Here is a 13,586-nt window from a genome sequence, read left to right as displayed (position 1 = left end):
AAACTGGATTGTTTTTCAAATTGCTCAAATGGCCTCCGCCTGTACTGTAGTGAAGTCTCAAATTCACCTTGCCACACAAAACATTATGTACACCATTTCACCGATTGTGGATCCAATGTTCACATATCCACCGCTTCCAGAGGAAAAACGAAGGTTAGAGAAAGTGTCAAAAAAAATGCAAAAGTACCTAAATGAATTTAAAAATACAGAAGGCATCCATGACATAGTACCTGGACTAGATCGAGCACACTGCACATGCGTCATCAGCCATGTTGTTTACTGGATTGTTTGCACATGGGTGTTAAAAATAATAATCACATCTCTTCAGCCACCTCATCCACTCCCTCCACCTTCCAAGTAAACCTCCACTAACTTCACCTCCAAGCCCATCACATTCTGCTGGAGAGCCTTATAAGGTTAAGCGTGACAAATATATACTTTTGTTAAACAGGATATCTTTATATTTATTAAAAATTGTTTTTAATTCTCTATACATGTCAAATTTTTGGACTATTGGATCCAAATTGACTCCTATTATAAAGTATATTCATTTGACGTTTTCGAAGAACATAACCCTCACAAATGATAGGACTTTACTGATTTTTGACAGGTGCAGGATGGAAGTTGGCTGCAATATTATCTCATTTCTCTTTATTGCGCTGTGTCCTGAGAGCTTATTTGTTGAAATATAATTAATATAATCCATCAGAGCTTAAGTTTGTGAAATTGCAATGCAGTTTTCGGTTTCCTTTATTAGAATTCTGCTTTTAAGTTAGGATTTCTTTCCACCAGGAATGGATGTTGGTATCAGGGTCTCCATTAGCTGAAGGATTGTCTGTAGAAAAGCCAAAAAGATAATGTTTACTAGACAGTGTCTGAGATTGGACATGTATATGCTGGAGCCATGATTGGGTAGGGTACATAACATAGATGATCAACTGAATTTTCCAGCATGTTTTGGGGTACAACCCTTGGGGACTGGGTCATTTCTTCAGTGTAGAAGCTCAGTGGTTTGTGGAACAGTCACAACTCAAGGATATTATATTGGCTATTGTAATTCTGAAATGTTCCTTGTAAAATCTCAAATACCAATGCATAAACTCTCACTTATGCCTTAACACAAGTTATATACCCATAGTCAGCTCAACCATTGGGCAGACTGCCTTATGGTTCGTTTCAGGGAGATTCACCTCAATGTGGATCTAAATTAATTTATGATTGGGAAATAGGGCACGCAAACTCGCTCACACTGAAGCTTTCATTATTCCTAGACAGGAATAGATTTTGCTCGGTACCCTACTCCTTCACCACCTCTCATTTTGTCATATCTTATTCAGATGTGTATGGTTACAGAAACCACTGTGAAATGCAGTGGTACAGTCCACAAACCTACCCATCTCCACTAATTTGAACCTTCGCATTAAACAGTGCTTATGGAGAAGAACTTCTGAAGTTATCATTTAGCCGTTTCTAAATGTATCCATCCCTTCACAGCTGAGCCCAAATCACCAGAAGCCAAACAAAACTCAGTAAGTGCTGAACAAGAACCACGGCAACTCTCTCCCAGAGCTTGCCACGCTGATGCAGATCAATTGTAGTACTCCTATTGATGACAAGAAATCAACAAACTGAAAAGTCAGTACATCTCCTTCTCCCTCCTATCCAAAAGCCATGGACATCACAATTCTATAGTACCCTACATAGCCATTTTCATGCTGTCCCAGCGTATCAGCCATATCATACAGGAGTGCCTGAAGTATGGCCCATGGGCACATACAGACACCAAGCAACTCAATCCTATTTCCAGTTGCCGATCTTATTTATGATTTGTTTGAATTTAATTGGCCTGGATATCTGAAGAGTCCGCTCTTTGGTTTTATCTCTGACAGATAAAACCAGAGTCTGAATACCAAAATCAATTACAATCAGCAACTTGAGACACGTGTCAATTTTTGGGAGCATGGATTTAAACTGTGGCCCACATGGCTTCTTGGTCACACTTGTGCAGCCCAGGAAAGCTAAGCTTGGAGACCCTTGCGTTAAGGCATCACAACTGTTCTCATTCTTAGCAGACATCCACATACAGTACACAACCTTCTAGTCAAGAACGGCCAGAAACAGAAATGTCATGCTTTACCCTTCTCCTTAATGCGTGGGCCCAATGAGTGCCGAGGCTAAGTGAAGCATTCAAATGGAGGCCGGCAAACACTATGCCAAGATGCACCGTCTACATTCAGCCATTATTAAGACATTTGACAGTACAATTGATTTGATAAAAGGTGTTTGCAAATATTTTGTTTACGAAGAAAACACATTTGCCATTAACAATTCTGGTCAAATAAAAATGAAATTTAATGTGACTTTTTAAAAAAAAAAAATCCAAGAACGCTTGCCAAAGCACTTTCCACGTAGTCAATGCCCCTTTAAAATGGAGTGACCATGAAAGATTCAGTGCATGAATGAAGCACCCTAAAGAAAGATTTTGGGGATTTTCAACCATTTTTTATTCAATCAACTTATACATACTTGAAATTGAGTAAGAGGAGACAAAATTCCTTAAACTATATATAAACTTGATATTGGTGCTCTAGCAATTAAGTCACTCACACAAAAATGAAATAAGTCCAGTTTAATTCTGTTTCTACAACCGCATATTTCCAAGAAGCATCTGCGTTGCAGGATACAATAGCTTTTGGGGGAGGGGTGGAGGAGTGTCCTCTCAATAAACTATTACAACCATTGCAGAAATGACAGTTCTACTGAGCCCTCCCAAAAATCCCTAGGATGAAGCAATATTGATCAAACACGTTTCATTTCACCTGCTTGCATTTCTCAGCGTATTAAAAGTAACTGCAAGTGGACTTTCATCTAGTTTCACATTTTTTTTATACAAAAGCTACACAGTGTTACACTTCAGAATACAATTAAATCTATTATGAATTAGTGCTCTACACAATTACTTCAGTTATTAAAAATCAAGAACGGCTATAACATTGCCACTATAACTTAACACTACAATACTATGTTAAAAGGAATATCATTTACTAGTCTACTCTACTTCAAAGCAAGCTACGTCAGTACCATTACAGAGATTTAAAAAAAAATAATAAAAAAAAGTTAACAGGCAAGGCTAGAGTTTTTATAAGTTCCATCTCTTGATCCAATCTTGAGCGTTCTTCAAAAGTAGGCAGCCATTTCCAAATCCATTCCCTCCAATACTCCTCGACCAAAAGGACCAGAACAAAAAGTTTACTTTGACTGTTCCCATAGGAAACTCAGCTTTTTGTTAGTGTCAGGCACTTTCTGAGAAACTAGCCCACCCCTCGAGCCCTCTCAGCAATTCTACAGGCCAATCACAATGCAAGTTCATTCAGACAGTATAACTGCAGAAAAGAAAAGAAAACAACTTTAACTATAAAGCAAAGTCAATAAATGATTAAAGTGTCAATTTAGTCAAATTTTACCTAAAAATGCAAGCAGAAATTGTAATGGTGTAGCAATGGTACAAAGTTAGTTATTAATAACTCTCCACCCTTTTATATGATGTCCATACCTATTATGCAGATTATATTTACAAGTCTGTATCAAACCAGGCCAGCTGATTACTGTCACCTGGGGGAAGCCCATCCATCAAGTCCTGGGCGTGTCCAAGGTCTGGCAGCCCATCGACCGGGTACTCAGCACCAGGGTGGTGACCACCCATATCATGCTCCATCATCGGGTCAATACCCATGGTGTCCTGTCCATATCCTCCTGGATGGTAAGAGCGAAAGCTAGGATCTGTATTCACAGAATAATGGTAGGGCAAGCAAAAGGGGAAATGGGTTAAGCAGGGGTAAGTGGGAGGGGGTAGAGTGGGGGGAATAAAAGCAGAATGAGAACAAATGTGAGGCAATAAAAACAGCAACTATCAAAGTGTGAGAACACATTTCATATCCTCCAGCTTCTAGCAGCTTTGCCAAGTTAAAAAGCATGAAAGGCCAAGGCCACATTCATTACTCAACAGTTACTGCATTGTTCAAATAGAGCAGCCTTTTCTGTTCTAAAGTGGCTGCACAGATACAAAGCACATTGTTGTCAGCAGCATACCAGTGATTCAATAAACCATATGAGCTATATACAGGGGAGGCATGCATGGTGAATTATTCAAAGACCAATAATTACTCTTACAATATAAACATGAAAACTTGTGCTAATCACGAGAATTGTTGAAAAAGCCAGTTCCTTAGCTTAAGACAGTAACTTCATGCAGTCTTTAATTTCCAAAACATTTAATTTCCAGACATTTCAGATTTAATGTGGGGTTAGGAGTCCATAATTGCGATGGCTAAAACTTTAATTTTAAAAATCAGTATCTTTCGACGAAGATAAAACCAGTTGTTCCTCGTGAATACCCATATGTTACCATTTCCAAAATTTACTTTCACCTTTAATAAAAGGATAACTTTAAATTGAGGTTGCTAACACAAGCCTGATGGTCTCAGGTTTCAGTTTACCTAAATTACTCCATTTATATTCCATCAGATAATCTATATCCCCAATTTTCTTCTACATTTGCCCTCTAGTTTCTCTCTTTTCATCTGCCTTCTTTAATGGTCACTGTTCAGTCTCTACCTATCAATGTTTTAAAACTGTTTTCCTTTGATATCCAATTCGAGTATTTCTCCAATTTGGCTTCCATCTCCTTTAGCTTAGTACATTAAAAAAGGTAATGTCCCAGTCTACTGGAATCATGTATCACAAATCTTCTGGAATCTGGCAACAGTGGACAAGGACATGGAGCTGACTACAATTTCTGAACAATTGCTTCAAAAACAACTTCTGTTCAAACAAAGCCAAAATACTTATTTTAAAGAATGCATACTTAGTGATAAAACTTTTAGCAGCATAAACTTTGCTTTCTGAATAATGCAACTTCACACTCAAGTGCTAGGTCCTGCAAATAAAGGGTAATTTTGCACAGCTCCACTGCCAAAGCATAACGTTGCTAGTGGCAAACGCTGACCCTAAACATCAGACTACAATGCTGTACCTTACATCGCTTAGCATGCTAGCGAGACTCTGCATTCAGGTGAAGTCTCTGGAAGTTGCCTTCAAAGTGGGTCTTGATCTGCCGCTGTTTCCCAGGCACAGCAGCACTTCCAATTTTTAAACCAGTGGCCTGAATGAGGTGCCGTTATTACCTTACATGCTGAACAACAGGCCACGTGAGTTAGACACAACTGCTTCAGAAGGGAAAGGAGAATTTCTAGCTCAGCTGTTTAAGACATTATTCAAGAATTTCATAGCAATGCAATAGCTGGACCTACAGCAACTTGCTGAATTCAATTTCCCTAAACTATTTAAACACTAACATCTTTGTTCTTTCTGAACTAAACTACATAAAAACAACACCAACTGCTATGATAAAGTAGACGTACCATCTGGACGGTATCCAAGAGGTTCACCTTGGCCTCCCATGTCAATTCCAAGATCTCCTGCCTATGTAGAGCAAAGTTTTGAAAAAGCCAAATTATATTTGCCATTTCAGATATCCCTCCACAAGCATTTCTGTGCACTCTCTCATACAACACACTAGAACTCTATGGGAAAATCTTAAATCAATACATAAATATTGAATTTCAGCTGAAATATTTTCAAACAAAGCTAAATGTTCTTCAGGAAAATAAGCATGCAAAAACTGCCCCTGGTAAGCTCACCTCATTCCATGTCATCGGCTCAGTTCTAAACAGCGAGCTCGTAAGCTCAACAGAGAGACGTTTTTTATAATCCTGTGGTTTGTCTTCAGACATACGGAACAATACTGCTGCAGCATAGGTAGCTTTATAAATACAAATTAGACTTCATTACGGTTTATACTTCTATCCCGTTTGGCATATTCAACACAAGCTCCAAGTGTCATGCATGCACGCTTGGGAACAATCTGAACAAACGCAAAGAAATCAGGGACAATGTACATCTCATGTAATAGAGAACAGCCATAAATGAAAAGGCAGCCAATCTGAACCATAAAAACAAATGCTGGTAGGTCAAAAGTACTTCAGATGCTGGAAAGCTGAAATAAAAACAGCCGCCTGCCACATATGTGCAGAAAGAAATAGAGTTAAGGTTTCAGATTTTGATAAAAGGTCATTGACCTGAAACATCAACTCTGTGTCTCTCTCCACAGGTGCTGTCAGACCTGCTGAGTATTTCCTGCACCTTTTTTTTATTGCCTTGGGTCTATGGTGATGCGCATGACTCAGAATTTGAGTGGGTACCATTCTGAGCTTGAGTCTATTGATGGCCACATTGTACTGTGCTCATACTAGCATCGGTCAGAGATTAAACGGCCTGAAATCTAATGTGGTCCATCTAGGAACTTTGTTTCAATAAAAAATTCACGTTAGGTCTATGGAATTCTTGATGCTTTTTCACACAATTACACAGACATGTCAGATTGGCTCAACAGGTTCCAATCATTCTCTCTCAGACAGGCTTTGTACAGACATCAACTACCAAGCCTCATTAACCATGCACCCATTACTCAACAAACCAAGTTTGCCATTTCATTATACTCACCAACACCTTCATTTCTCGAGTGCAGCAGTTCCGTCAGAGGAGCTGTGGCCCCTTCAGCCTCAATAGCTTCAGCTGCTTCCTTATCCTGAGCCAACTCACACAGCACACCAGCAGCCACCCGTTGGATATTCTCAATCGGAGAGTAGAGTAGCTATAAGAGAAAAGCTTTAACTAAGCCCATAGATTTTTACACTTTATTAGAAAGCCCTATTATACCTAGCACTGTAAAGAAGTTAGAATCTAATTTTGAACAAACATGCAGCACCAATTGTCAAGTGGATCACCAATTTATATTTTTGTTAGATTGCAGCTGACTAGTCAAATAGAGCAGAAACCACTTCTAGCTACAAAGCAGGTCCAGAAGCAATTTCAAGCGATACCTATAACTCTTTCACAAAAACGTAACTGTCCACTTACTCACAATAGGCTTAGAGCTGGGTTTTTTTTAAACGTCTCCATTAAGCTAAGGTCCTGTCCGCTCTCAGGTGAACATAAAATATCCCACGGCAATAGTTCACATAATGGCAAGGGAGTAATCTGCAGTGGTGCGGCCATTATTTATCCCTTAAATCAACATCACCAAGTATAGATTAACTGGTCATTATCACATTTCTGCTAATGGGAGTTAGCAGTGTACAAAATTGGCTGCCATGTTTCCCATATTACAACCACACTTAAGAACTAAATTGGTAAATAAAGCGCTTTGCAACAAGGTCGCGAAAGGTGCTACAGAAATCTTTCTAGATTTCAGGGTAAGGGAAAATGAAGGGACCATGTTTATAACTAGGGCACTGTCAGAGTGGTTTTCTTTATGCAGTGTGTTGTTGATAATTGGATTAAGTCAGTGGCCCCAGTTGAGTGCAGATTCACTACAATAGTTCAAAATTGAAACAAATATATTTAACATGAGACAGGAATGTCAGCTGCCAAGATTCAGTAAGTTTATAGATACATGACTGAGCCATACAGATTAAAAAGTCATGGGTTCAACTCCTAGTCAGTGCTGAATTGGTGATGTCAGGCAGCTTGGGTTAGGATAGGGGGATGTAATGGTCAAAGTACTCAATTGATTGTTCTGCAGAAACATTTACTGGGAAGGGCATTAGAGGAGTTGACATCAATCAAGGATTGAGCTCAGCATGGTCATTACCACCTTCCCCATGCCACCCACTCCCCAAAACACAGCAGCTCTCCTGAGCATAATAATGGGCAGCTGGGCAAAGTGCCAGCAGGCATCTGTTGACCCATAATCCACTGGAGAGTAGGCCAAGGAAGAAAGCATGCAAAAAAATTACCTGCACAAAGAGCGGAATGGTATTGAGTCCTCGAATAACAATCCTGTTGTGAACGTCACGTGCAAGAATATGAAGAGCTCCAGTACAGCCTTCCACAATCTCCTCCATTCGCACTCCCTCCTAGCAAACAAAAGTCAGGGAATATTCTAAATCCAGATTCCACTGTATATCTTTTGGAGTATACTATTATAGATATTCCAGAATAAGCTTACCACGAACTGTTGCTGTGTGCCTCCCATTGATGTGCGGCGCTGGGTGTCTTGGTGTGCTCTAACCAACAGTTGAACCAATCTTGGAATGGCACCTTGTTCACGAAGTGGGGCATGGTTAGCTGGACACAAGGCCAGATTACGGATGAGACCAACAGTAGCCTAAAAAAAGACCAAGTCACAGACGCCATTAAATGTGTGTTCAGACTGATAGCCTTGCAAATCCTTCAATATTTGCAGGCCAATTAGGGATAAGAAATATGCTGGCTTTGCCATCAGCTCTCATCCCATGGGGAAACAAGAAAATACACAAAAGCACTATCGTTTCAGACCGGTCTCCAAAAAGGCTTTCAGATTCAGCAGTATTGCTTCCCATCTATTACTGAAATGATGTTATAAGTTTGTGAATCAATATTCCTCTAATTTTTTTTGAGCATGGAACCCCATTAAATCCTTTTGACCTGCTGTGTACGCACAGTAATTTAAAGGGACCAACTTGTGCACAGAGCGTTTCGAACTGCTGCATGGTCACCTGGCAGTGTTAGCTTAGAGGATTGAAAGAAAGGAAACTAGCTTTTATTATGGGGCACATGATGGAAACTAGAATCCCATTTCACAGGAACTACATGAATTTTTTTTTGTTGCAACTTAAAAAAATCTGATTTTTCTATAGCAGGAGAAAGGTTTCCTATAAACAGACATCTAACTCTTTCAGTTTCACTGAGTTTATCTATTGAATCAGCCAGGATCTCCAGGTTTCAATACATAGATGCCTGATTTTCACTGGGCTGAGGGTAGGGGCACTGTGGTTGGCTTCAGGATCTGGAGGTTCAAAAGATGCTTAAAAGCCCGGAAGGATCACTAGGATTTCTAAAGAATGATCCTGCTGTACAGGTACATGCAGACATGGGTAAGGAAAGGATCAGCCTATGTTATAAACTCCTCTGCAGGTCAGATAATCTCAAACTTACAAGTGAGAATCAATTATCAGAGATTATCACAGGTTTGCTACTGTCCAACATAGATTCTCCAAAACTTATTTTGGGAGGGACAAAAGGCAAGATGATCTGACAACTGTAATTTTTGATGAGGAAGTGCCATACTACAAAAATGAAGTAAACAAGCAACTTGTGACAATTACAACATTTATTTTGAAGCGGGGAAGGAGGGGTGGGAGATTGAAGGAGCCGAAAACACGAAGAATGGCAGTCTGACTTTCACAACATTTAATAATATCTTCAGGTGAAGGAAAATTTGTTCTGGGATATTACCTTAATCAAAGGCCAGTGTGATGGAGGGTGCAGGAGTTTAACCACTACAGGCAGCCCATAATGGAGGCGTACAGCATTCTGAGCCATCTCTGCATCTTGATGCCTGCTTGTCAAATGACGAAGAGCACAAATGGCAGGTTCAGTGATGTCTTCTCTGTCACCAGCTCGGAGGACAGTGCGCACCAAAGCCTCAATACCACCAACCTGGCAGACCATCATCTTGTTTTTGTAGTTATTACATGTCAGGTTAGAAAGGATGCCTGCTGCGCATGTCACAACATTAATATCATCTGATCCCAGGAGCTGGACAAGGGTTCCTAAGAGACCTTCCATTCCCTCCTGAAACAGAAAACAAAGCAGTATTAAAAAATGCACCAAAATAATTAAAAGGGATTCTCATTGCATTTTTGAATTAAATGAACAAAATTGATCTAAGTGCTAGAATACTAAAGCCAATTCCTTTAGATATGGTTCCCGATCCAATCATTATCAATTATCTGGTTTTAATGCTCCGAACAACATGACCTATCCACTGCCAAATTTTCTCTGGACAGCATTTTAAAAACCTAATTGCTTGTGCAAAAGAATGCATTAGTACACAGTCAACTATTCAGTTAAAAGAGCTGCTACGTGGCTACACTAAAACCAACAAATAGTTACCTGCTTAGTAGCAGCATCTGACAGATTTCTAAGAGTCCAGAGACAGTTCTGAACAAGTCGCTGACTTGGGTCTGTAAGGTGCAGTCCAAGAGCCTGCATACCACCTGAAATGGAGTGGAAAATAGTTTAAAAGTTGCCATTTGCCTCACGTCAACAGGAATAACTAGAGAAAGGCTCAAGCACTCACCAGCTTCCACTATTGCAGGTTTGTTACTGGAGCAAACAGACAGCACTTTGAGTACACGGCTGGTGGTCCACAATAATTTCTCGTAAGTATAGGTCCTCATGATGTTCACAAGTGCCTGGGGCCCACCACTTGCCAGAATGATCAACTACAGAACAAAGAGCCCTTTTAGTACAATTGAGGCTAACAGAGTTGCTTTTGGGATTTTTTAAAAAATGTATTTAAATCTCTTACCTTGCTCTCTTGGTTGCCATACGCCAATATCTGAAGACAATCTGTTGTGATGGCCAGAAATTTGACATTTGTCTTATTTAGCAAGGCAACCATTTTCTGCAACCCACCAGCCAGACGCACTGCCATCTTGGCTCCTTCCTGGTGCAGCAACAGGTTGTGAAGGGTTGTTATGGCATAGAACAGGACAGAATCCACTGGAGACCTACAAAAATAATAGGAAAATGATTCAGTCTATTAAATAAACATCTAATCAAATGCTGTGAAATCAATTATGAAAAAAATCTTTCAGATTCAACAATTAAAGGAATTTTAAAATATTTTTAATAAGTTTTTTTCAAGTATTTATTTTTCTAGTGAAGGTTCAATCCATCCTAAAGCTACGGTAATTAACATTTTTTTAAAAAATCAGCCATGAAGAGGTTCAGATCACACAAATTGATGCTCTGATTTCCTCCCTGATGGAGTAGCACTTGGTCTCTTCTCATACTCATGCGGAGAATCTCAGACACAACCGAGATCTCAACATTCCTGTGGCAGAGTATAATAGTTAGCATAGCAGCACTGTTAACATATTTGGAATCATCACCTGAGGATGAGAGAAACTTTGTAAAATAGTTAACCAAAATCTCAAAACTGTATAGACACATTCAACATAAACTAACACCAGTCCAAAGTCTTAACACCCACCCAAGCATTTTCACCAGGGCAGGGATGCCTCCAGATTTGAAGATAGCCAGCAACCCTTCACGATGGTGAGACAGGTTATGTAGAGTTCCAGCAGTGCAGCGTGCGGTCTCCACATCATTGGTATTCTGCATGGTACGGACAATAGCAGATACCATCTGAGGAGAACGCATAATGGCATGGCGAGAGGCTTCTTTTTTTGATAGTTGATGAACCATCACAGCAGCTTTGTTTACTACAACCTAAAACAGAAGGGTGAAAAGAAAAGTCAGTATACAATAATCAGACCTGGAGAGTTCAAGGTTGTAAGCTTTACATTACCATCATATGGTTAGAGGAATTTAGAAAATAGTACTGGCATTAACCTCAGATGTAAAATTGCTTCAGTCACTAAACCTAGCCGTTGAGACCCGCTAAATATTTAGACTGATAGGCCTTGTGACTATTGAGGCTCAAGACTTGTTAATTGTGCTATACAAGTTCCTCTACCTGGTCCTCATCATTGAGCAGTTTTGTCAGTTCTGGGATAGCACGGGTAGCCAGTTCTGCATCATCCTGATAGTTGATTAGGTTAACAACAGCATGTTTCAGCATCTGTGATGGTTCAGCCAAGCGCTGCACATTGGTTGGGTGAGCAGCATCAAACTGTGTTGACGGGATCTGCATGCCTTCATCCAGTGTTTCGGGAAACATGGCAGCACGAACCCTCTGGGCTCTCGTCATAGCATACTGTCCATCAATATCTAATAAACAGGACAAGATAATCAGAAAAGATGCAAACCAAAAACATATTAATCAGCTAAATATAACTATGAATAACTCTATATTCAAGACTAATGAAAAGCATCAAGGGAAGAGACATTCCTCCATATACAAACTAGGGGAAAATCAATCAGCATCATAGACAAAATGCAGCACAAACAATTAACTACTAACATATTCCAATTTAGCAATGTATTCCAAGTACAGGGCTGATAAACAGATGATATAAACGTTTTTTATAAAGTATTTAAAAATCAGAAACTTACCAGTTACTTGCTCTGGTGTGAAGGACTGAGAGAAACCTTGCTCCCATTCATATAGCACTTGACTGGTATCCACTTCTTCCTCTTCTGGGTTGCCCTTTCCACTCAGTGAAGGGGCTGTAGTCGTGGCTCCAGAGTGAATACCTGAATCCAAGTATGACTGCTGCTGCCAGTGACTGACCTGGGCTTTACGGTCTGGCTCCATCGCCATGTCCAGCTCCATCAAATCAGCTATTGCCAGGGGAAAAAAAGCCAGAAATTGAGTTTTTAAGATGCATTAATTTATTCAACAACATGCAGCCTTTAGTTCTACCTATCAGGTCAGTCAGAGCATCTCCAGCAATGGAAACCTTTTCACCTCTCCTGATCTACTATTGTCTAGAGTCGCCCAAGGATCCGGCCCTTTACCCTCTCCTCTTCCCTGCCTGCATGCTGCCCGTTGGTGGCATTATCTGAAATTATGAGGTGAGCTTCCACCTGTACACTGATGACACGCACATCTACTTCTCCGCCACCTTTATACCTTGCTTGCATCATCAGACTGCTTGTCGGACATCTGTCTTGGATAAGGCACAACTTCCTCCAGCTCAACACTAGGAAGACTGAAGACATCACCTTTTGCCATGTCATAAACTTTGTTCACTTGTAACCAATTCAATCCGTCCCTCATTGGAACTAAATCACACAGCAAGTTCAGCATCAATTTCCAAGCCCTTATATTCCATCAAAAAGATCGCCTACTGCCAACTCCATTGCATTGCCCAATTCTGCCTTGCCAGTCAGCCAATGAACAATCAACCACATCTTTATCATTTCTAGACTCCACTATTCCAATGCTCTCAGCAGCCTTAAGCTCACATTAAATGTATTATAAGTGTATGTTGCAATTTTCTTCCATTTTTTTCATTTCAAATCCATCCACACCATTTTTTTCTGGTCAAACTGCTTCCAAATCTTCAAATAGTGTCACTAGAGTAGTACAAGGTACATCAATACCCTAGTGTCTCACCACATGGCAAACTGCCTATAGTACATTCTAATACTCTCCCAAGTGGATATTCTTTGTAGTCTCATGAACTAGCTAGATAAAAAGTCAATGAATCTACTCTATTTGGCCAGATTCCTCACTACAGACTAGAGGTTTGAAAAGACTGCATGCATGTGCCCAAAGCAATATTCCAAAATACTGAGCAGAGCACAAACATTTTAACATGAGTAAAATAAAATGTGAGCTGTGTTAGTTTTGGCTGTGTAGCACTTGTTACCTTGTCAAGATCAGTATTCTGAATGTGGGTGGGGTGCACAAACTGAAACAGCGTTTCTGCCTACAATATGACCCAGTTTCCCAGGAAACACAGCACTCTGACTACTATAGGCTCCAGCAGATCAGCCTAAAATTAAGTCTTCACCAGAGGTCATGTTAAGCAAAAATAGAAAGGTTCACTTCATGTACACCAATATGC

At 40.0% G+C, this 13,586-nt stretch overlaps 1 protein-coding gene and 1 long non-coding RNA gene across 2 annotated transcripts in view; both read right to left on the bottom strand.

Annotated features, from left to right (window-relative positions):
- Positions 1-443: 443 nt before the first annotated feature.
- LOC121275655 lies at positions 444-1,502 on the bottom strand. The gene is made up of 2 exons (XR_005942533.1): positions 1,394-1,502; positions 444-835 (listed from the first exon to the last, which is right to left on the bottom strand). It is a non-coding gene; the product is annotated as an uncharacterized LOC121275655 (long non-coding RNA).
- Positions 1,503-2,614: 1,112 nt separating this feature from the next.
- ctnnb1 (catenin (cadherin-associated protein), beta 1) overlaps positions 2,615-13,586 on the bottom strand; it is a 36,572-nt gene continuing 25,600 nt past the window's right edge. Inside the window, exons 3-16 of the mRNA XM_041183828.1 lie at positions 12,127-12,354; positions 11,588-11,841; positions 11,102-11,340; positions 10,415-10,616; positions 10,184-10,328; positions 9,997-10,100; positions 9,337-9,675; positions 8,069-8,227; positions 7,857-7,976; positions 6,562-6,712; positions 5,700-5,821; positions 5,421-5,481; positions 3,554-3,780; positions 2,615-3,383 (exon numbers count right to left, since the gene is read on the bottom strand). Coding sequence (XP_041039762.1) covers positions 3,572-3,780; positions 5,421-5,481; positions 5,700-5,821; positions 6,562-6,712; positions 7,857-7,976; positions 8,069-8,227; positions 9,337-9,675; positions 9,997-10,100; positions 10,184-10,328; positions 10,415-10,616; positions 11,102-11,340; positions 11,588-11,841; positions 12,127-12,354 — 2,333 coding nt within the window. The 3' untranslated portion in view covers positions 2,615-3,383; positions 3,554-3,571. The remainder of the gene's footprint in view (positions 3,384-3,553; positions 3,781-5,420; positions 5,482-5,699; positions 5,822-6,561; positions 6,713-7,856; positions 7,977-8,068; positions 8,228-9,336; positions 9,676-9,996; positions 10,101-10,183; positions 10,329-10,414; positions 10,617-11,101; positions 11,341-11,587; positions 11,842-12,126; positions 12,355-13,586) is intronic.

The sequence above is a fragment of the Carcharodon carcharias genome, chromosome 3 (assembly GCF_017639515.1).
Source record: "Carcharodon carcharias isolate sCarCar2 chromosome 3, sCarCar2.pri, whole genome shotgun sequence".
NCBI classification, from domain to species: Eukaryota; Metazoa; Chordata; class Chondrichthyes; order Lamniformes; family Lamnidae; genus Carcharodon; species Carcharodon carcharias.
Note: the sequence above shows the minus strand (reverse complement) of the source record. Positions and strands in the feature narration are given on the sequence as shown.